Raw genomic sequence first — 24,542 nt, forward strand, 5'->3', positions numbered from 1 at the left:
AAGTGCCCCACCCTTGGGTAAATGTGTAAGTAAGGAAAGCACAAGTAATTCCAATAATTGTGTCGCAGTGTTGGATATTAAAGCGAGCAAAAAATGGTGACAAATGCATCAAAATTAAAATTACGAAGTGCCACAGATCAGGAGCCGAAGGACCAAAGGATGGTGGATGGATGGCGGTGACACCAGCAGCCAGTACCGAACAGACAAGAGGATGACGCTCTCAAGCTGCTTTGTGCTGCTTGCTAGTAATGATAATGGGGATGAGGCGCGTGAGCCTTGCCGAAGGACAATAGAGCCTCCCGAAAGGACGAAGATGCGTATAACGTGGCTGACGGCGATGATGATGTTGGCGACACTCCGGGCATGCCAATCCTCCGGCTGTTGGTAATGATTTTGATGAAGTTTATGGCTTCCACCAGCCCAACGATAAAAAAAAATAAAATAAAATAAAAACAAAAAATATTGTTAACTGGCAATTTTTCCTTGTCGTTCACGTGCCGCACGGTTCTTCTGTTTTGCCACAACCTGTTTCACAGCTCGGGGCACCGTCTATTAATTTATCAAAATTATTACATCTTTGGCCTTGGGAACGCGGCATTAAATTGTTTTGGAATTCTTCCTGTTAAACGGATTTAGGATTGCATAATTTCCGGACAAAACAAGAGTAATTTTTAACAATTTCTCAAGCTGTGTTTATTAAGTTTGTTATCATTAATAATACGCTTTTTAAAACCCTGGATGATGTATTGTATTTTTTGAATATTCATTTTTGATCTCTCTACAAATCTAATAATGCCTTCAAAAGAAATAAAGAAGAAAATTCTGTTCATTTCAAATATCCTTTTTTCCTTTTTTTGATTTATTAGCCAAATTACTTTCAGTTCATAAGCACTCTAAAAGCTTTCTGAAAACTGCCACAAAAACATATCCTCTTCTACCCAACTGGTTTCTTGCCAACTGGTTTCTGGTTCTAATTAAATTTTGTCATTTGCAATGCATCCACCTGCTTGATGATTCTCCCTATAATTTGTGACCCCAGGATATGCTCCGAAATCAGGCATCCAACATCCAGCTGTCTTCATTAAAAGTAGAAATTCAATTTAAAGCCATGTAAATTCTTGGCAAACTCCAGCCAAAAAGTCTGACGATTTTCGGAGGGCGTTGCATTATCCTTCTATGAACAGAACATTTTACAGCTTAACTAACATGCACCTGCATAGTTTGGGGGCGAAAAGTTTTCCGGAGCATTGTTTCGGAAATCCAATTAAATTTGCATTTAGTTACCGAACGTGATCAGAAGCCATCAGATAGCTATCGGCGTACAAAACACATACGTATTTACATCGATTGTTTGCCGGTTTCTGGTTTCCAAAAACTTTCGGACATCCGGAGGTGGAAAGGCAATAAAATTCACCTCCCGAACACTACATTGTGTGGACGAGATTAAATGCCGCCTACAACCTAGTGCTCCTAAGCCTCGGACAATGCAGGGTTTTACTTTTGTTTGGGGCTTTCAGGTGAAGGCAATTGTCGATTGAACGATTGTTTCCTGAGCCTAATTACTTTGGCTTTTCCAGTTAAAGCTGCCGGTATAGCGACCTTGTGAGCTACCAAGAAAGTGCAATTTCAGTTCGGGCTTAAAGCTGTCCAGTGGCAGAGAAGTTTCCGGAGATTTCCGCTATGATGAGCAGCTAGAGACAGCAACTGTCACATTCGCATTGTTTTTAATAAACTCATTCCGCCCTCCGATGTAACCCAGAAGCCCAAAGTACCAGGATACCGAGGGAGCGTGTCTGACAGCAACTAAAAATAAAAGCCAGTCAAGGCAACAACTTAATCCCTTTTGGCCAAAAAGCAGACAAACAAAAGGCAAAACAGACAGCAAACGAGGCCAAGTAACTGGCGAGGGAAACTTGCTTTTTAAGTCCATTTAAGAAGTACTCCCCATGGAAAACTTTGCAATAAGTTTAATGCAACTTGTCAATGTAATAATGGCGTCTATCAGAGCAGACTGGAAATATGATAAATTACATTCTGCTGAGACTTTGTTAAGCTAATCTTGAAGGCTTTTGAAATATGTAGGGAAGTTCCTGTGTACGCTTCTCATTACCAAATTAGTTTTCAGTTAAGATCCTTCCAAGTCCTTAAATACAATGTTGCATTAATTTCTCCCAAAACTAAACTAAAACCCCAAACCCTTTGTCCTGTACTTTCAGAATCCAGCAGAACGGTCAATTAGCAATGAGCGAGTTGTTCCAACGGGCCCTGTGAATGGCCAAGAGACTTGGTGTGGTTTTGGCCAAACGGGTAAGGAGCCGAGTTCCGCCGGCGACGGAAATGGCTGCTTAAGTGGTGCGCATCCGGCAAAGTCGAACCGAACCGGAACCGCAGCCGGAACCATCGGAATAGCAACAGCAACAACCCAGCTGAATCGCAGAGCACTCTACACATTAGAACGCCGCAAATAAACCAAAAAAAGACAAGGATAATGGCCAATCTGAGCTGGATGGCCACCACCCAACTACCATCTGTGGTTACAGCCGCGAACCTGAGCCTGACCACGCCGGGCAGCACGAGCGCCAGTTTGGCGGACGTGGCAGCTGCGTCCATGGACGAGGACCGCACCGGCGGAATCATCCACAACCAGTTCGTGCAGATCTTCTTCTACGTGCTCTACGCCACGGTCTTCGTCCTGGGCGTGTTCGGCAATGTCCTGGTGTGCTATGTGGTCCTGCGGAACCGGGCCATGCAAACGGTGACCAATATCTTCATTACTAATCTGGCTTTGTCGGATATACTGTTGTGCGTCCTGGCCGTTCCCTTCACACCGCTCTACACGTTCATGGGTCGCTGGGCCTTCGGGAGGACTCTCTGCCACCTGGTGTCCTTCGCCCAGGGCTGCAGCATCTACATATCCACGCTGACCCTCACCTCGATCGCCATCGACCGGTACTTCGTGATCATCTACCCCTTCCATCCGCGCATGAAGCTCTCCACCTGCATCGGGATCATCGTGAGCATCTGGGTGATAGCTCTCCTGGCCACAGTGCCCTACGGCATGTACATGAAGATGACCAACGAGCTGGTGAACGGAACGCAGGGCGCCGGCAACGAAACTCTGGTGGACGCCACCCTGATGGCCCTCAACGGCAGCTATGTGCAGCAGGGAGGCCAGGGATTGATGGAGGCACCCGATGCCACCACCTCGGCGGCCCAGGCGTACATGCAGGTGATGACCGCCGGCCCGGGTCCGGAGGAGCTGCCCTACGTGCGGGTGTACTGCGAGGAGAACTGGCCATCGGAGCAGTACCGGAAGGTGTTCGGAGCTATCACCACCACTCTACAGTTTGTGCTGCCCTTCTTCATCATTTCCATCTGCTACGTCTGGATATCCGTGAAGCTGAATCAGAGGGCCCGGGCCAAGCCGGGCTCGAAGTCCTCGCGGCGGGAAGAGGCCGACCGGGACCGGAAGAAGCGCACCAACCGGATGCTAATCGCCATGGTGGCCGTCTTCGGACTCAGCTGGCTGCCCATCAACGTGGTCAACATATTCGACGACTTTGACGACAAGTCCAACGAGTGGCGCTTCTACATCCTGTTCTTCTTCGTGGCCCACTCGATCGCCATGAGCTCCACCTGCTACAATCCCTTCCTCTACGCCTGGCTAAACGAGAATTTCCGCAAGGAGTTCAAGCACGTCCTGCCCTGCTTCAATCCCTCCAACAATAACATCATCAACATCACCCGCGGCTACAACCGCTCCGACCGCAACACCTGCGGCCCACGACTGCACCACGGCAAGGGGGAGGGAGGCAGGGGTGGCGGTGGCAGCCTGGACGCCGAGGACGAGAACGGCATCACCCAGGAGACGTGTCTGCCCAAGGAGAAGCTGCTGATTATACCGCGGGAGCCCACCTACGGCAATGGCACCGGCGCCGTCTCCCCCATCCTAAGCGGACGTGGCATCAACGCCGCCCTCGTCCACGGCGCCGGCGACCATCAGATGCACCAGCTCCAGCCGACGCACCTGCAACAGGTGGAGCTAACGCGGCGCATTCGGCGGCGTACTGACGAGACGGACGGCGGCGACTACCTGGACTCCGGTGACGAGCAGACCGTGGAGGTGCGCTTCAGTGAAACGCCGTTCGTCAGCACGGACAACACCACCGGCATCAGCATCCTGGAGACGAGCACGAGTCACGACACGGAGGCGATGCTGGAACTGGCAGACGCCAACGGTGGCGGGGGAGCTGAGTTTGGAAGACGAATCAACTGAGATAGGGTGAGTTGGGGGAAACCTTAATGTTAAATAAATACTTTATGAAATGGTGTTGAGTTCACATTTAATATCATTACCACTTAAGCCTTTACCGAATTGCAGTTCCCTAAACTGTCTCATTATCCTTAAAACTTGTTTTCCCAAAGGAAAACTTTAGTCAGACTTGCCTGGGACAAGTTTGGTTGAAAGTTTCAGAATCTCCAGATGCTGGGATTTAATTAAAAAGCCTTCTTCCTCTTTAAGGATCCATACCTTAAAACCACTTTATTTTTGGCCAAAAAAAGAAGAAAGAATAGAGCCAAGTGCAAGCTCGTTGCCTGATTGCGATTGTTCGGAGCCAAAGAGAATTGCTTACCAAATCAGAGGGAATGCTTTATGAAGGAATCATCCACTTGGCTTTCCTGACAAAGAAAAACCCCATTAGAGGAGGCGGAATCCGAGCGAACCTGCATGGGTTTTATACAATTTTGCAGTAAAAGCCGAATGAACTTACATTTCCTAGCATTTTTTATTCCACTTTTTTTTTTGTCTCAACCACAAAAGCCCGGTATTTGGGAACAGATTTTCGGGGCAACAGTGTTTTCGGGGCCAAATTTCATTTGTTACGCTGCAGTCTGGGAAAAGTACTTACCTGCATACTGGTATTCCTGCCACCCAACCCCCAGACTCCGCTCCGGGTGAGCAGTAAATCAACAGCCAGCAGGAACTGAGCGCCAAACTGCCATGAGTCAGCCAAAAGTTGCTGCCTGTCAGCGCACAAATCCCGGCCAGCTCTAGAAAACCCAGAGAATTCCCCGTCTTCGAGATGGTAATAAAAAGTATATATACTTACAACGCAGAATTGTAATTCGGGGGCAGTGCCATAATTTAGACATTTTTTATACACTTCTATATATTTTAGAAGAATAAGAATTTTAAAATATACTAAGAAGTAGTTTTAGGGTACTGCGATGTATTATTCATCATTACCATTTCCAAGAAAATTCTAAAAATAACCTAGAGCATTTAAAATTCGTTACAAAAGTTCAAAAATAAAATGAAGAAAATCAAGTTGTTATGCATAAAGTTTCTTTTTTTCAAATGGCCAGTCCAAGATGAACTTTTCAAGTCAGCTGGCGGCTGTAAGGTGGATCCAGCAGAGTCCTTGACGGATGGCCAGGACATGGTAATGGATTACAGAAATATGAGAAACGTGCCGACAATAAAGCGACCCTTTACCGTTTCGCCCCATCCAATTTTTCGGGATTTCTGGTCTGTCCAGGTGCATAAACATAAATATACTTAATATATGTACACAAATTACCACGTACATTTGGCCATTTGGATATTTACATTATCTTGTAGTCGGCATATACATATATTTATAAACATGAAGAATTTGTTTTTGATGTATAGAAGGGGTCATAAAATTTAAAAATACATTTATAATTCAATTAAAAGCAAGGGAAATGGAAAGAAAAATTCTCAGTTTTTCAGCTCAGATAAATATGTAGATATATATCTAAAAAAATAAAAAGAACTTGCTTCCTCAATTTAGTAGAAAGTTCTCCCTCAGTGAAATATCAACTAGCCAGGGGATGTTACTTGTTTGCATTTGGGTTATGTTTGTGGTTGGTTTTTGAAAGCACAGACAGAGTCTCCCCATCGCGTGAGAGTGGTTGTGGCGCGGAAGGACGAAGGACTACTACGGACTACGGACTACGGACTATGGACTACTGGCTAATGAATTATTCAGTTGGTCGTTAGCAGCACACAATCCCACACGACTCTGCCTAATTACACCGACGAGATGGGCCGGGCTGGACAGTAAATAAACGCAGCTTCTGTGGCCAGGATGTAGGAATTTGAGAGATGCTGCTACAGGGAATGGGTTTCAGACTGAATGAATGAATGAATGAGTGAATGAAGAATGCCTGGCATTTCAAATATACATAGAAACTGAGTAATCTCTGTTCACCGAGAGAGATAGGTGCATGATGTCCCACTATCTGCATTATGCATGAGAAACAGAATCGTTTTACTTTATTTTTCTATTGTTTTGCCCTGCCAACTGACAACTGAGTCCATGTCCCTGTCTGGTGATGGCAAATGGTTTCACAAAGTTAGTTACTTTGCCAACTGCAACTGATAACTGATAACTTTCCAGACCGAAAAGTGTTGGGTGGAAAAAGTTTTCTGCTTCCATTTAGATCAAATTTGCAGCCTCATTCGAAGCGCTCGCCACAACTCTTTATTTTCCAGCAGAGTGCCAGGCCACACTGTGATTGTTTAAATTTGGACAACAATTTAGCCGGCACGTTCGAGAAATTGGTTAAATAAATATTGGTAACAGAGAAGTGCATTCAATACCCATTGAAAAATATCATATAAAATCGATGACTGCCTCTCATAAAATTTGTTGGCAAATATTTAATTGTTTACCGGTTTCTAACCAGGATGTGTTGATTTCCTATTTTTCGCTATTTTTCTATTCCTACAATTAAATTACTCTATTCAAATGAAAGCCAGTTTTGACTGTTTCTCGTTAACCTTTTATGTGAACCCGGATTTATTTTTGCAACGAATTTGAATTTGAAATACGCATTCAGTGGGAATTGCATTTTCGTGGATGGATGATATGTATACCATACGTATGTACCTACAATCCCAATCAATCACACTAAAAGTGCATAATGGGCGTTGTAAAATCAAAGAGTCTGATTAAACCGATACTAAAACGATACGAAGGGCATAAATATCGAGGGCATTGCAAACACACCATGCCACGCCCTAACTCAATCATTCAGGAGGCTGTTCAGGCTGGGTGTGCGTATAGTATGTGTGTGGATTTAACGGCAACAATAACAAGGACTTTGCCTGCTTATCAGGCAGAGATACTGTCCCCTACCCTACCCTCCCCATCCGAAAAGAGGAATAACATTATTTCAATATGTACTTACACTCCAAGCGAAATGTTTTTGGCATTGGCTGGCAATAAAAAAATTATTGCCCTGCATTTACTTGTTCACGCGATCGTCGCAGTCCTCGAAATCGGGGCTTTAAGTGTTATGTAACATGTGTTGCCTTTGGCATTTGCCGGAATGGAGGCCACCCACCCAAAGCCCTTTTTTTCCCCTGCCGGAGAGATAGAAGATACTTCCGAAGGCACTTGGACAGATATAGCCTATAGGTACATCAAATCGCATTTATGCTGTCGGCAGCTGCTGAATAAGCCAACTTGAATGACTGACACAAATTTTTTAGCCGACAGTGCGTGTGTGTGTCTGCGGAAATAAATGCCTTTAATGAAGTTCCTCTCGGCCAAATGGCACAACAGGAAGTCTCTAATTGATGCCTGAATAGGTTTCTTTCCCAGGCGGAAATCGATAGTGTGTGCGCCAGCTGGATTACAGATTTTCCATTTATCTCTGGCCGAAGACAAGAAAGCGATTTTATGGAGATTTCTAAAAGTGCACACAAGCAGAATGAATGCACATTCGGATAATTGCAAGTCCTTTAAGAACTTAAATGCTTTCAATTTGTAATCGATCGTCTCAGGATAAGAAAATCTGATAAAATTATTATTTCAAGTGTATCTATCAGCCAGGCCACCAATCCCCATGATATAACTAATCTAGCCAATGCAATTACGACATCACTTTCTCACTCAATCCAAAGTGTTTGGACAGAATGCCGGCCATATTAATGTGTGTGTCTATTTTCCCGCTGAAGGGCCAGAGCCCACATAGTCATCGGGTCAAAACAAACAGCCAACACTGCCATTAGAGAGCCGTGCGTATTGGCCAGGTCCTGGCGCTGGTCCTGGCCAATTAAGCAATTACGCTAACAAGCTTTTATTATGTTGTGCAAGCCGGGCTGAAACCAACAATGGCCATGGCCAAGTCAATCCCGTGGCCCACCCAGGAACTAGCCAAGGTGTTGAGCAAACAATTAAAACGGAAAGCGCAAAGGACAACAGAGACAGAGAGAGCGGGTGGCCCGAAGAGCCTGTGAGTCCTTCCTGCTGGTTAGCCCAAGACATCATTCTCGAGAATTTAAAGTGGCCCCAGATTAGGTGGCCAAGGCAAGTGTGCCGGAAATTTATGGGCATAAAGTTTATTTTTTTATTCTTTTTTTGTTCCGGATCGCCTGTCGGCATAAATTATAGAAAACAAAAGGGAGACCACCAGACCCCCCGAGGAGCCAGTGGTCCGCCGAGGCTGAAAGTAAAAAGAAGGCGAAACTTTCGACACATTGAAATTGATGGTCATAAATTTTATTGACTTGTTGTCGTAGGCAGTCCATGTACTATTTTATATATTTTCATAAGTTCCTCGTTTTTTATGAGCCCAACGATTATGGGAGAAACACTTTCTATTTGGGCTTAGTTAAATACTTCCAGCGTTTAACTCACTCATCCAAGGGACTTTCAGGACAATTACGACTGCCGCCACGAAAAGGACTATATATTTTGTGGCAAGTTGCTGAAATCCCTCACGTAGCATTCGGCTGGGTTATGATGGGGCAGCCAGTGGAATTTCTAACTGACTTGGCAGCCATTCGAATTACACTGGGTCGAGAGCGCCACTGATCGAATTAAAAGATTTCCAATATTCATATTTCAATTTCAAGAAAAACAAGCCGAACAAGCCAGAAGGAAAACACTTTTATTAGAAGACTTTTTCAATAAGAACTGCCTGAGATTTATGGCTGGCACAACTTATTGAATTCGCCACGAAACATTTAATTTATGGTCTATTTTGGAATTGTTTATTTTCAATAAACTTTAAAGGCTATATAGCGTTTGTTTGGTTTTCGTTTTCTTGCTTATTTTTGTATTATTTTTATGTTGGCCAAACTTTAATAGGATAGTTTATGTTTGAGGTGATTACTACCCATTTTTTTGGCGAATTTTTCAACCAGCCATCTGGTTAGCCAAAGGAGACTGTGTGCAAGATGGCTTAATGTCTGCCCGCCTTTGTCATTGATGGGAATTGTCTATAAAAGAGAAAGAGAGAGTCCAGTTTATGCACCATTAAATGCCATAAAAGGCGTTTTCCATGACTTATATGTGAGGAACGTGGCAGCCACTGGTCAGGTTGCTTGCTTTTCTTTAGCCAAACTCCCACACAAATATTTGTATGTATATAGTACTATATGTATTTGTTGCCTAATTTATGCTTGAAGTTTTCCTTTTTGATCCCCAACCGCAGGAGCTGACTGACAAACAAACAAACAGCGTATCCTGGGCAGGATCTGCCCTCGACTTTGTGTTGACAGCAGAGAGCTTAGCGCCACTTAATATGAGCCAAACGCAATATTAACTTGACGGTGGCTCATCCGACTTTTGCTAAGAGGAGATGCCCCTCCCGTCCCCCGGTGGGTGCTGCCTCTGGAGCTGTCTTCATTAGCTGCTTTATTAACAGTTAATTAAATTTTGTGTTTAATGATTGGCGAGACAAAAGTCAAGAGTCTAGCTGAAGCGAGGAGACAAAGGCTGGAGCTAATATCAAAAATGCTTGCGGCTTGGCATTTATTAAAGTTCCCAAAAAGCCAATTTCATCCATAAAAGGAACAGGAACAGGCTGTGGGGCGAGTGGGACTGTTGCCTAGGCTTCCGAGCCAACAATTACAAGTTTAATGAAACGAGAAATGCCTTTTATAATAATTGGCCAAGCAAAAATGGCCAAAAACACAAGCCAACAAACGATTTCTGCACGAGCAAATTTCGGGCGGGGCTCTTTAGTTTTTCCAGGGGGTATGTTTACCCATAGTGCAGGAAATTTGTTTTGATGGGCTGACCCTTTAGGAATTTGCCAAAATCTGCCAGAGCTACCCATCCCCTGACAGGGTCTCATTTCCAAATAACTGAAATCTAATTACACATTCTCGGATTGGAATGCGCTCGTTCATTTCTTGAAGGCTTATGCTTTTCAAAAGCCTGAGAAAAAACCCCCATAATTATGCAGCTCAGGATCTCGAATGACAACCGTGTAGAAACATAGAACCCAATGCTAAAAAAAAAAGGTAAGGAAAACAAGTCAGCAAGCAAGATGTGGAGGAGGAGGCAGCCAGGCGTAGTAATTGCGTCGGAGTTGGAGTGTTGGAGTGTCGGGGAATTGAAAAGGATTCGAGGAGGAGGTCGGGTGGTTTCTGCTGTTTTTTTCTTAGGGAGAACTCCTCCTGTCAGCAGGTGGCGTTGCCAAGGACTTAAAGGCGTCAAGGAAAAGTTCGCCTGGCTTGAGAGCCTGTCATCATCGCGCCTGGACAGGCAGCAGAATTTTTCTTCAGCTATTTCTTAATTTATGTGCAAGCGGCACAGCAAGAGCAAACAAAATCTGAATTCTAAAAAAAATAAACAATGTTCACCATAATGTTGGTGGGCCTCTGTACAAATTTTTTCCTTCAAGAATTCCCACTTTAATGTTACAGTGACGCCCAAAAAAATGTTCCAGCTTTGGCTCCATGAAGAGGAAAAAAAATCACAAAGAATGCCAGAAAAAAAAACTTTCATGTGAGAAATAAAAAAGAAAATCTTGGCAACGACCATTGAAAAAGTCGGCTGAAATATTACCATAACTGTGAATGGGTTTTGGGGGGTTTTCTTTTCCAGAAACACAACTATTTTATGTCCCAGAAAAAGTATTAAAAGAGAGTTATGAAAATGGCAATGGTACGCCAAGAACTTGGCAAAGTGCGAATACCATATTCCGGACAATGTAAGGACAAAAATTATCAAACCATTAATATCAGTCCTGTTTAAAAGAAATACAAATTTGTGGCGAAAAAATTTGTCATCAAATAAATAAGGCTCAAAAAATTATAATTTGTGTTGGGGAATTTCTTTTTTTATCCCAGCTGTCAGCACACAAGATGAAAAAAATCCTGACAAATTTCTGGCTCATGATTCATGGCGTTGAGGTAAAAACACAGGTACAAATTTTGCCCACAAGCCCGGAAAAAATCTGTCTTAACAAGCAAAATGTGGCGTGGAAAATCTCGTCGTTTTTTTCGCTATTTCGTGGACCGAACACTCTGATGCTTCATCTTGGCTTTGGGTCATTAAAGGTTTTTCTCCTGGCCACATTATAATTAAAGCTTAGACCGAAATCAATCACATTAAACCAACAGACGTGCAAAACAAATCCCCAACAAAGTCGAGAGACATGGTCGAAAAAATGAATGAAACTCCAAAGCTGAAAAGAATGAGGAAAAAAATCCTGCACATTAACATTATTTTAATCAAGGCTGACACAAGGAGCTGCACTTTGTGAAGTGACTGAGATTGCTATCGCCAGCCAGACAAACTCCCACTCCAAGCCAAAAAAAAAAAAGAAATAAGGAGGAAACTTGGGCTTCCATTTTTTTTTTTTTTGTAAGACAACCTGCATGTCATTAAGTCACATGAGGCAAGAGGGGAGGGACATCCTGGCTGGGAAAATCATCATTCATTTTCGTGGTTCGGGTCTTCCCATCAGTGACAATCAAGTTGAGTGGGTTGTGGGCTCTGAAATTGGGCTGACGGCACTTCGATCCAAATCAATCGGTGCGTGGACAAGCTGACAAGAATAAAGGCAAGTTTAAAATCAACTGCAATTCAATACCTTTGTGAAAGGACGAGGAGATGGATGGCTTTTTTGGCAACTTTGATCGATGGCCCTTCCTGGGCTTTAATTAGTAATTGTTTCCGTATCGGGATTTTAAACGTTTAACGGTTTGGTATTCATTTTAAAATCTTACCTTAATAACCACAAAAAATAAAAACTAAAAGAGGTATTAGTATTAATACTGATTACTACAATTTTAGTCTTAATTATATTTAAATAGTACATGTACCAAATTATCGAAAAAGTTGAAACAAATAACAGGCAATTTTGGTTTGACATACAAAGTCGCCACGAAATTCCTGATCCTCTGTGGAAATATATATACAAGACTATGAAAATAAAATAACTTGAAATACTTACGATTTCGAAAATGTGACAGAGCTAAAAATTTAATGGTTGTTATGTCCTTGGTTGTCTTCTATTATTGAGAAACTATCTTTCGTCTTATTGGTAGATGCTTTCTTTACCATATGAAATATCGCCTAAAAAAGTATTATATTAGATAGAATAAAAGAAAAAAAAAAACTTATTTCACTCACCTTGAATGCAGAAAGGTCTGAACTTCTGGATGCATATTAGAAATTTTGTCGAAACTGATGGGAAAATATGGCTTTATCTCAAAGGCAAAATCAATGGCCTTACTACGCCACTCAGGCTTAGGTACTTCGTTTCTGGCCACCATCAAAAGAACGACTTCCAGCATACGTTCAACAAAATTCTCGATCTGTGAACGTTTTTCATCGTAGAGCAAACGGAAGACCTTCAACATGGTAATATTCTCTTCGTAATCCCTAGTCATCGGCAGGCGACTCAAAAGGTTTGGCAACATCTGGTTTAGTGGCACCCCCTCTGGAACGCGTAAGATCATCCTGCCCAGGGCTCCCAGGACATTGTCCCGGACGGCAGGGACTGTCTCGATATCGTAACGATCGACGAGGGCCAAGTAGAGTGGCGGATAGGCCTTAAGCACCACCGTGCTTTTAGTGTAGAAAATGAGCTCACCCATTGCAAAGATGGCATTTTGTCGCTGTTCTGCACTGGGGTCAATAAAGCCGCTGAGGTAGAGTGGATACAAAAAATCGAAGAATGGCGTCACATTGGTCCTCAGCTGGATGACACATTCTTCCACTGACCCGAAGAAGGTTTTGTTGCCATGCGGCTCAATCATGCTCTGCAATCGTCCTAAATGGTGATAGATGCGCCCAAAGTACTCCAAATATACATCCGAACAGAGGGCCCCACCGAAGTGGGCAAACATAACCGGGATCTCAAAATACAGATTTGCAAAGGCCGCGTCAGCGCCATCTTCCATTTCTGCACCCAAAACCGACTGACACTTAACCTTGTCATTGAGCACCAAGTCAATGCTTTTGTAGATATAGTCGGCCACCGCCCGACCGGGTATGGCATTCCGTTTAAGTTTCTGAAAAATTTCACCAAGGGACACGACCACTTTCACCACGACACTCGACTCCTCATCATACCGAATGGCTTGCGCCAGCAAGGGTAAAAGGATCCCGCAGGCTTCTGTTAGTTTTTCGCCATATCCCAGGGTATCCATGGCATACAAAACTGAGCATATACAGTCTACGGTGGCGATGCGTACCAATTCCCCCGGATCGATTAGCAGGCGAGTAGCGTGTTTCAGGGTATCCGGCAAGTGCTTCTGGAATAGTTTGGGTATTTGATCCACGTACTCCTTGAGGAGGAGAAGGGCAGCCGCTTTCAGATTACTGGCAGTTTCAAGGTCCTTTTTGCCACAAACCGTATCCCTGCCAATGTGTTCCATAACCGCGGATAATGAGCTGGCGCATTCCTCGCCCAAAATGGGAACCAAAGAGGAAAGGAGATCATACAGATAAGCCCTTAGTTTGCGATCCTTGATGAACGTATTCAATTGGTCGAGGCAATATTCGTGTGCCTCCTTGGCCATCGGCAACAAGAGATGGCCATAATCTTCAAAATATCTGGCAATGTTCGCCAGGACTTCAATACCACGAGCGCGTAGGTCCAACTGGTCTATCAGTTGTACTTCAATCGTGTCCTGAGTTTCCTTGTGCATTTTCAAAAGGGTATTTAGAACCTTCTCGAAATGAGGAAGCAGACGCTGCCTGTCCAATGTAGTAACAGCATTTTCTCCTGAAGTAATCACCTCATTCCATTCTTGAATCAATTGCTCCCCCGTCACTGCGTTTGCCTCTATTTCCATTTCCATTTTATTATTTTTTAATTCGAATCGGTATTATATGTGATTTCTACTATGTGTTGTTTCTAACGAACTGCCGAAACTGAAGTGTGAAAATAAATCATGGGGTCACTTTCTGAACGATTTGTATAAAGCGAAGAGTACTTGTTTCTGGCCCAGTTTGTTTTGATTCGATAACAATCGATTCATTACGTGACCGGCACATCAATAAGCCAGAGAGCTCTGTCCAACCATCACAACATATTTATTATTTAAAGACGGTAAGTGAATTAAAATGAAATTTTCTATTTGGTTTGTGGGGTCCTTCAAAGCCAAAAACCAAACAAAAAAAAAAAAGAAAAAGAATACAACGCCACCGCAGGCAAATTGCTTTTATAAACTCGCCGACAAAGTCCTTCACCATTCCCTTGAGGGTCTTGTGTGTCGCGTCTCGCCCCTAAGGAGGCAAAAATATGTGAAAAATTTAATTTTGTCTAAAATGCGCCAAGTAGACAAAACAAATGTGCAAAAGTTGCCTCCCCGCCCAGCAACTGGGCCTGCTTATTGCTCTCATAATATGGCCAAGTTCAAGTTAATATTTTGAAAAATGCCACATCGTTTAAGCGTCTAAGTGAGTCGCTGGTCGTTGAGTATTTATGGCTAAAAATACATCAACCTGTCGCAAGCCGGGCCAAGATCTCGTCCAGAGCTTAAAGAAACCCGAAGCATACTTTCCAGGGCCCGCCGAAATGGTCCGTCATTTCTCTTGGCCGTAAGTCGCGGCTTTTGTCCATTATTGTGTGCAGTATGGCATGAAAAGGACACAAAAAAGAAACCCGCCACGAAATCAGTGTCAAAAATGGTTGGTGTGACAGCTATGTTAACCAGGATGTATTTATTTGTCCTGACAAGGAAAATAAGGGGTTTCTTGACGGCTAATTCGATTTATTTGAGGCTTACATCGCGGTACTTGCGCGGTTCTATTTTCAAAGGGAAAGTTAAAGGCTTTTTGAATAATTTGAATCGATAATTCGCCCTCTTTAATAGACGAAAGTCATTTATATAATGGAATATATTTGAAGTGCATTGCCCGAAGAGGAATATTAAAATAAGCAGATGGCTCAAGTGCTCAGACCTCACTTAACCCTGCGACCTGTAGACTTTGCATAAGGTCACTGTCCACCGTGACTTTCCGATGAGTAAGCTGAATTTTCCTGGCAGATTTGCATGGATTTAACCAATATTGAACTCTGTCAAGCCGGCCTAAAAGAAAGCCCTTTCCTGATGCCAGCAAATATTTGCCTGTGAGCTGTCCAGATCAGAGTCCCCATCACCCACACACGCACTCGCTTGGGAATCCCTTTTTTCCAGCAAGTGGGAAAGTTGCTCCTTTTTTCGGCTCCCCCTTCTGGTTGTAATGTAAATCTATTTTAATGTATGCAGCAATTAAAAATACATCAGTTTACTTTCGGGCGCCTTTGACAGTCTCTGTGTGCTTCCTCGGCCTCGTGCTCGTCCTTGTCCTGGTTGTGGTCCTGGTCCTGGCAGTTAATGCGCCATTTTGGGCTCATTAAATTTCATTGCGTTAAATGTTTTCACGTCATGCATACATACGTTGTGTAATTTTTATTTAAATTACATCTTTCACTCGTTTTTATACCCTTGCAGAGGGTATTATAATTTTGGTCAAAAGTGTGCAACGCAGTGAAGGAGACATCTCCGACCCTATAAAGTATATATATTCTTGATCAGGATCACCTCCTGAGTTGATATAAGCATGTCCGTCTGTCCGTCTGTCTGTCCGTCTGTCTGTTTCTACGCAAACTAGTCTCTCAGTTTTAAAGCTATCGGCTTGAAACTTTGCACACACCCTTCTTTCCTTTGCACGCAGTATATAAGTCGGAACGGCCCGGATCGGCCGACTATATCATATAGCTGCCATATAACTGATTGATCGGAAATGGTATAACTTTGGTGTTTTTAGAGTTAGAGAGTTCAAATTTCACATGAGAGCTATTTTTGGCAAAATAATACGACATGCCAAATTTCGTAAGGATCGGCCGACTATATCCTATAGCTGCCATATAACTGAACGATCGGAAATGACCCAACTTTCGTGTTTTTGAGGATAGAAAGCTGGAACTTGGTACAGATTATATATTTGGTCAGTTGATCCGACCTACCAAATTTCATTAGGATCGGCCGACTATATCCTATAGCTGCCATATAACTGAACGATCGGAAATGGTATTTGGTAGAAATATCAACTTTCGTATTTTTGAAGATAGAAGTTTGGGACTTTTTTTAGATTTTGTATTGTAATAAATTGGATTATATATTCCTATTCCCATAAGGATCGGCCAACTATATCCGATGTTTGCGATATATATCCGGTTTTAACTGCAAGGGTATATAAACTTCGGCTCCGCCCGAAGTTAGCATTCCTTTCTTGTTTTGTCAAGTTTTAAACCACTTTGTATCTTTTGGCATAATTTAAACATCAAATAAATGTAATGAAGTGATGAGAGGCCTCAGCTTCAAGCTGATAACGTTCCATTAAACGATGATGTCAGTGTGGCAACTTCATTTGCATAAAGACCGACACGTGTCAGCGACTGTCATTGAACTGTCATCCGGTATCCTATTTCGAGTCCTCGCTCCTGTCCTTGCTCATTACGCCTTTCCATCTCGGACACTTCCTGTTTTGCCTAATTACTCTCGGAACAAAATTCATTAAATGCCCCAACACTCCAACCTGTTTATCTGCTGGCTATATTTAGTCTGCATAGAAATTCATTAAAAAAAGAACATCCTTGTTGAGGTCCTCGGAATCTGTGTTGGCAGGCACTTGACATGACACGATGTGCCCAGAATTTGTTTACATCGCCCTCTAATTGCGGGCAACTCAAAATCCACTCCACTCGAGGGCAGTCGTAAAGTACAATTGCGTGTGGTTTGCCATTACAACTTGTAATTTACAAGATGTGAGCAGTCAAAGTTGAAAGCCTACAAGTCATGAGATTTTAGCATATTAATATCTTGGCCATAAAGCAAGAAAGGCAATACAAAATGATATACTACATCCAGTTAAAGGCCATTTCGACTAAATCTTATTTCCGCATCACAACACGGAAACTGACTATTAAATAGTTACCCAACTTATCCCCAAAAGTCACTTTTCACATCCATTTGCTTATTGATTTATTTATTAGTCTGTTGTTGCTAAATATTTTATTGCCATTTTCTTATTGATTTTCCCGGTGGCTCTTTTTGAAACTAACGAACAAAATTGCTCCTGACAGTAAAAACAATAGCACAGCCAATAAAAGAAAACTTTTGTTATTTTCGGGGGGAACACATGCCGGGGACATTACAGCCAAAATAGAAGCAACAAAAAAAATAAGCAAGCGAAAAAGTAAAATCATTAAAATTAATTACACAAACATTATTGTGCCGTCGGCAATTAGGGTCGAGGAAGACTCCGGTTTACCAGGACTCTACAATTTCCGACCACATCCTGTGAAATTCTCCGATTGGCAAACCACAACAAAGTAATTTCTATGGAAAGGACACGGAAAGAAAAAATATTACAAAAAATGTATTTTATTCCAAAGCCGTACTTGAAGTTGATAAATAAGCAAATATTAATTCAAAAGCTTATGTATTTGAAGAGAATTTGTTCATATAATAAATTTATAGTATTTTTTTAAGTGCCAGTACATACACAATCTCAGTCGACAATAATGAATACTTAATAAAGCGGCATTCGAGGTGGTCGAACCGAGTTGGCCACAAACAAAGACGGCCAAAGACCATGCAAAGGCTGCGGGCCAAGTTTACCTTTGTTTTGGGTCCACACTTTTTCCCCGCCCACCAGGTCCAACTTACTACCAGTCCCCTATTGCGGCTTTTTGTTCTTTTTCTTCTTGGAAGGCGGAAAATTTTATTTCAATTATCAACGGTAAGGCGGACGCCATTTAGCATTCAAGTTGATTTAATTTGTCAGCGGGAACTTGGCCCAAACAGCCACACCCAGATGGGCCAGGCTAACATTTTTTTTTGTCCTTTTGTAGGCATTTCATCCCAACTAACAATTAAGGGGACAGCTGTTGAAATTGAATTGATTAAAATCATAAAAACCAGCACTGACAAAAAAATGATTTAAAGTACATCGAGTCAGTTATAATAAAAAGGATATTAAATTCCAATTTTAGATGCCTGGATTTCAGCCCTTCTCTTTGAAAAATCCATCAAATTTTTATTGAAGACTAAAATGCAAATTGATAACCGCAATCACAATAATAAATCGATAAACTCATGCATAGCTATTACACTGACAACCTCCGAGAGTTGTTATTGTTTTCCCAATAATTTTAATTAAAATTTGGGAGCACGAAAGGGGAATGGGATTCAGAAAATTGCCCGCAATGGTAAATCAAAAGCCATCCTTTTAAAAATTCATTGGAAAAACCCAGAAGTTATGCTGGTATATATGGCAGAACCTCGGTATTAAATGTCATAAAATCTAAATTTTCTCGAAAAATATAAATTTCCGAGGAAAATCAAGCTTTTAAATTCCATTTTCTTTGTTTTATTTTGTTCTTAAGCTTGAAGAATGTTTATCAGGGGCTTATCTCACATAACGACCCTTGTGTTTATGATGTGATAATTGAATTGATTAAATAATTCAGGGATTCATTAAAGCTGCATGACATGCAATCTGCAATATGGCAACGTGGCGTATACGCAACGCTCATGCATATCATCGAGGGGAAAAATGAAGGAGTGTCAACGCTCTTGGCAACAAGTGGATAATACTAATTAGGATCGCCTGGGGCGGAAGGAGCAAGGACATGTCAATGACGATAACAATGTAAATGTAAATGTCGATGTCGATGGCGATGTTGATGGTGATGCCAGGCAAGGCCAGGCAAACAATAACAGGGGCTGGGGTGTGGTTCAAGTATTTTTTGCGGAATCCGATGCTTCTTTAATTAAGCAGACGACTGGAGCCGGATGGTGATGATTACGATAAGCTCGGCCTAATATTATTTAAATATTTGGCATTAAATCCGAGAAGGAAAACACACTCACACATCCCGAAGGCTTGCAGTTCTCCAGTAAGCACATTGAAAGACGATTTGGAGGCTTATAGACGACATAAGATGACAGACTAATTGGCATAAGCAGCTTGTCTGCCAAAAAGGTATTTGAGGGGGCTCTCAAGTCTTTGATTCACGTAGGTGGCATATGCCTAATAAATAGTACCGAGTACTCTAGAATCTCAATTTAATGAAGTTCCTAGCATGACAACAACTGTGGGTGGCAGTTAAACAGACAAATACCCTGAAATACTCTATCTGTCAATCTTGAATACAATTTTCAACCCTTTTTCCATTCATTTTGTATATTTACAGATTTTTGAAACGCATTTCTAAGCATTTCCGTGGACGGACTTTTATTGAATTTGGTTGGTAATTCAAGCCAACATAATGCTGGAACCCTATTGTACGGAAAAATGCTGATAAATGCCAAATCAAGTGACAACGATGTGAGAAGTGGTAAGGCAGATTGTCTAGCAATTGGCTGAAGCTACACAAGTCATGGTTATCAAATAAGTATGTAGAAGGATATATATATCTGTGTGTATATTTTTGTGTGTGCGTGGGTGTGACTGAGCCTGGAGCCTAAAGCGCCTCTTTATACTGCTATTATTATACATATATCTGTATATATATATAATTTCTTTTTTTCCAAGTCAAGTCGCGGCAATTGACAAAACATTTCGCATATTCACAATGCCTGGAAGGGCAAACTGTTTCCTTTGTCGCATCCAATTTGTACCTAACAACTGTCAGACATTTGTCGTTTTTGGTTTGGCTTTCGCCAGTCACATGGAATTAAATTTCGTGCGCCAGTTTTTGGCCCAATTGTGTGGAAATATGTCAACGCAGGGCTCTCCTTTCCCTGCTCAGCTGCCAAAACATTGGCTAAAAAAAATTATTTGCTCGACTTCAAAAAAGCAAACAGTTCCACAGTTGATGGAGCATCAGAGCTTCCCAGCCTCCCGGGGAAAAAACATCGAAAACTGGCACTGGTATAAGCTGACATTGATGAGATTTGCACGGTGAGTATTCGTCCATGGAAGCTGACATTTCCAGGATCTCTCCAATGCCTGCCGGAATTCTACAAAACTGTAACTAGATTACCTTTCGGGCGCAAGCCCATGGCTTTAAACTGCTAGTTCGTATGCCCTTCCGAATTCCCTTGAAAAGCAGTCCAGGGCATGGTGTGTTTCTGTGAGTGAATCTTTAATAAAATAATTAACTGTAGCCACTGGCAAGTGTACGCATAAAAGTAAAACTATTTTATGACAAAATATTTTATAGCAAATAAAATGTGTCAGGTCTAAGACAGCCAACGAAGGTATCTTCTTATAAGTAAGCCGCTCGACAAGCTTGTAAAGTGTGTGTTTCCGGGCATAGACATAAACTATAAATTATATTATACATCTATAGGCTTAAATTTAATAAAAAAAAACTACAGCTAAGCGCATCAAATGCTAAAAATAAACCAGATTGGAAAATGGGATTTTGAAAACTGCAAACAAAAAAAACCAAAAGTGCTCAAAAGTGCTGTGACCACGAGCCCCAATTTTTTTGAAAGTTTATTTTTTTTGTTGGCTTTCAAAAAAAAAATGTCACAAGCTTCGGGGTACTTTTGGTTTTTTCTTCAAACTTTCACCACATGTCTCCACTGCGTATACGTAATTATACTTAATAATAAAATTTAGCAGGATAAGAAACTATTTAGGAAAGACTATGCTTAGTTTGGATTTATGGCTGAGCTGTTTAAAAATACTCATTAAATCGGGTAAAATTATGTATGCAATTAAAAATTGCATAAAATTAAGAAAAAAGTTCTCATCAAAATCTTAGAAAAATATAAATTGAAAAATATTGAAGCCTAATATTAAAGAAAATTAAATTATAAACTCTTAGCTAAAATTTAATGTTGGCTGTTGTATCAATGTATTATTAATGAATAAGATAAGTTATTTTATAAAAGAGAAACGAAATATTAAAAGAGTAGGTTAACGAAATTATTCAAGGCCCTGATCAAACCAAAAACTTAATATTACTCAAGTTAAGAAATACGTAAGCTAAAGAATATAGTTAAGGCCTTAAACCTAAGAAAAATATTTCAATAGTAAACAGAATTAAAAGTTATTTAAGATGAATGTTGTTGATTCAACTACCCACTAGTTTAGGGTTGTGTTTGTAGTCTGTAAAATGTTTTGACAAAAAAACATAACTTAAAACTGTTTAAAAAAAAGAGATTGCACGTGGGAAAGTTATTAAATAAAGATTAAAATCATACGTATGAATATAAAGTGTGCAAAAACTATTCGATCAACAATATTGAATGCTTGAAAGTAAGTGGAAAATGATTGACTAAATTGAATATCACGAATGAGCCACAAAAGCCGTCGCAGCTGAGTATTAATGTAAACTATATTTATGTAGCCAAAAAAATAAAAACAAAAAACTGTTTTAAAATACGGATTACCGACACACGAAATAAATAATGGATGTTGACAGAATTTGAAACAATTTTTTTCAATGGAAATAGTTAATCTTAAAGTAAGTATCTCGGTGCTTTAATACGGTATAAACTAATTTCAAGACTATAGGACTACCACTCCCTATCATCGCAGCATGTGTCGAAGTCCCTTGTCCCGCTGGCATGCTTTGATCAAATAAACAAACAAATGACAAATAGGGACAAATTCTCAGACAGGCGATTTGTCACAAGGTAATTTATGTGCACAGTTGTGTCTATCTGGGGGAAATTAGCCCTTAACCAGGTCAACGTCGTTCAAAAAGCAAACATGCATCCCACATTCCAGATATATATATAATATACTAGTTGGTACATCGGCCACTGCATCAGGTATTCCGGAGTGTTCCTTTCCTTAAATTAAAATGCTGGCAGGCTAAAAGTTCGACAAGAAGTTCATAACTGAACAAGAAGACAAAAGCAGGAAAACTTTTATTTTCCCTACATTCCCGAAGTTGTGCTTCTCAAACTATTTCCAACAACTTGGCTTAAGGTTATTGAAGTAGGCAAGAATTCCAATTCATCGTCTTAAATACAGGAAACGGCTTTGTAGGATATTCCGGGATTTCATTAATAAGTAAAATCTTTAAAAGAAGTGAATTTAATAAAAGGTAAGCTTAACAAGTAATCTTATTTGATTATTTCTGACATAGTGTTCTATGTTCAGTATTCGTATAATTTATTTATTCATTAATTCATTTAAAAAACCTCATTTATTTGATCTAGTTATTTATGAGCCTATTCGCCTCATGAATTCAATTATATTATTTGCTTACCAAAAAAGCTAATGAGCAAACAGGTCAGAATTGGAAACTTGAAACTAATGACTTCATTTAAATAAACATAAAGCATAAAATGACGAATTAATTGACAACCATTTAGTGGACATTTTCACTAACCCAATTTTTTCTTTCGTTTGCTCATTTATTGCGCAATTATCGACTGAATGGCTATTTGATTTTGATAATTGCTGTTTGGCAATCGCACTTAAAGACCTGGATAACCGCAGCCACCATGGTAGCCTGATAATTTTGCGAATATTGCCGGCGGGCTTCCGCGGAAATAACCAGGGAAACCAATTGGAAACATTACGAGGAAAAGGATAATGTGGTTTGAAATAAAATACTATATCTGGGTCACAGTTCAAAAGTATGGCCCACATATGTAAATCGAATGCCGTTTAATGAAAATGCATTACGTGAATTAAAAGTTGTAATTTATTTGATGTCATATTTTAAAGATTTAATGGTGCCATAGCCAGAGAAATATTGGCACAGTTTCCATTTTTAAATTTTGTTGATGTGGTAGACCCATTTCAAAGTAGCTTCCTAATAAACTGCCCAAGCCAGAGCACTCCATCAGGGGGCCCCTGTCAAGATGTTGCTACCTGGTCTGCAATTTAATCGTTACGAATGTTTGGTCATAAGTCTTGGTCTTCTGAAGGAAAAGTCCTTTGGGCTGGGCGAGGACATTGAGCAGAGTGGCATTATGTGGTCGGCTGTCCTCTGCAGTGGTACCCAACTGATGCACAGATTATTACTCTGATGATTTTATTTGAAACCGTACTCCCAACAGGACATCTCTAGCTTTTCAAAAGACCACTGGATAGCCAAAGTTATTTTTCTAGTTATTTTTCCCACTGCCATAAAATGTTCATCCGACATGAATAAAATGCCAGAAACGGTAGCGATTTGTTCGGAAAAACTATCCAGAAGGAGAACGATAAAGCAAATGAGATGTCAGGTGGGGGAATAGTTTAGAAATTTGAGTTTTATGACCAACTGGGTATGACATTTGTGAAAACTTATCTAAAGCCACTGGGAGGACAATAAGCGTATAAGAAATCCTTACCCAACTAAAGAAAAACAAAGAATTAAGAAACTTTAACAAAGTATAACTTGGAGAGAAAATAAATTCAATTACAATTAAGCGACATTCTGACACATGTAAGCAGGCACTTTCAACCGCGAGTCTGGAGCAAGTGGGCCTTAACCATTTTACCAACACGTTCCGACCACAACGACCCCAAAACCAACACCAACAACACCCGAATGAAGGCCACAGAACACCCGAAAGTTTCCTTTCTGTCAATGTGTCTCTGGGTTTCCAAAGTTTCTGGCGTGAAATGTGTCACTCAAAAGCAGCAGCAAAAACAATACAACTTCTGCAAGTCTGGGTTGCCAAAATATAATCTACTCGAATGACTGGAATTAAACGCTAAGTTGGCGATGACATTAAATTAAATAAAAGCTTTATATCCACAATGATTAATAAAATAGTGGAGTATATGTATGGGTTGGCTTGGTAGCCATTGCATTGGTCTACTTAGCATAGCACTTACTATTTACAACAGGAATACAATAACTTTTATAATAAACAAAGTGCCACTTAAAACTTTAACACATTAAACAGTTAAGGCCTTGAGCGTATTGCAACATCCTTCCGACTTTAGTTGCAATAATGAAATTGTCTCCGGCAAGCCGGGCAAAACACACTCGCCGAACAAATGGCAAATTAAGTTCTGAAAACGGTTTCCACTTACGGCAACTGCATGTTACTGTTGCAATTTGGTTGCCTGGCTGTTTGGTTGCTGTTGTCCTTTTGCCAGGACTGTCGGGAGCAGGGAAAAAGCAAAGCTAAATGGCTGACAAGTGCATGCCAGGCGTTGCCAGTCAAGCTGTTTGACTGCTGCTGAGATGCAGTCCTCTGCCCAGGATCAGTTCACGAGCTTTTGGTCCTGGCACTCCCAAATGGATTTCAAACTAGTTAAAGTTGCAAAAACTGCAAACATCAGTCCCCTCCCTAAATGCAGCCATAGAAATGCCATGTGTGTGGCACTAAAAAAATGTGCGCTAAAAAAAAAAGGAAATTC

At 41.1% G+C, this 24,542-nt stretch overlaps 2 protein-coding genes across 4 annotated transcripts in view; one reads left to right on the top strand and one right to left on the bottom strand.

Annotated features, from left to right (window-relative positions):
* Positions 1-21,646, top strand: part of sNPF-R (short neuropeptide F receptor) — a 32,058-nt gene extending 10,412 nt beyond the window's left edge. For both annotated transcript variants that reach the window (XM_017234639.3, XM_017234640.3), the window contains 2 exons: positions 2,217-4,282; positions 19,468-21,646. In XM_017234639.3, the coding sequence (XP_017090128.2) occupies positions 2,489-4,276 (1,788 nt within the window). In that variant the 5' untranslated portion in view covers positions 2,217-2,488 and the 3' untranslated portion in view covers positions 4,277-4,282; positions 19,468-21,646. The remainder of the gene's footprint in view (positions 1-2,216; positions 4,283-19,467) is intronic.
* LOC108120819 (importin-4-like) lies at positions 12,033-14,170 on the bottom strand. 2 transcript variants are annotated; one of them, XM_070279855.1, is made up of 3 exons: positions 12,405-14,170; positions 12,226-12,347; positions 12,033-12,164 (listed from the first exon to the last, which is right to left on the bottom strand). In XM_070279855.1, the coding sequence occupies exons 1-2, from the start codon at positions 14,078-14,080 to the stop codon at positions 12,329-12,331; spliced, it is 1,695 nt and encodes a 564-aa protein (XP_070135956.1). In that variant the 5' UTR covers positions 14,081-14,170; the 3' UTR covers positions 12,033-12,164; positions 12,226-12,328. The 2 variants fall into 2 exon arrangements, with proteins under 2 accessions (XP_070135956.1, XP_017090130.2); XM_017234641.3 differs by having other exon boundaries at positions 12,033-12,172.
* Positions 21,647-24,542: the final 2,896 nt, after the last annotated feature.

The sequence above is a fragment of the Drosophila bipectinata genome, chromosome 3L (assembly GCF_030179905.1).
Source record: "Drosophila bipectinata strain 14024-0381.07 chromosome 3L, DbipHiC1v2, whole genome shotgun sequence".
Taxonomy (NCBI): Eukaryota; Metazoa; Arthropoda; class Insecta; order Diptera; family Drosophilidae; genus Drosophila; species Drosophila bipectinata.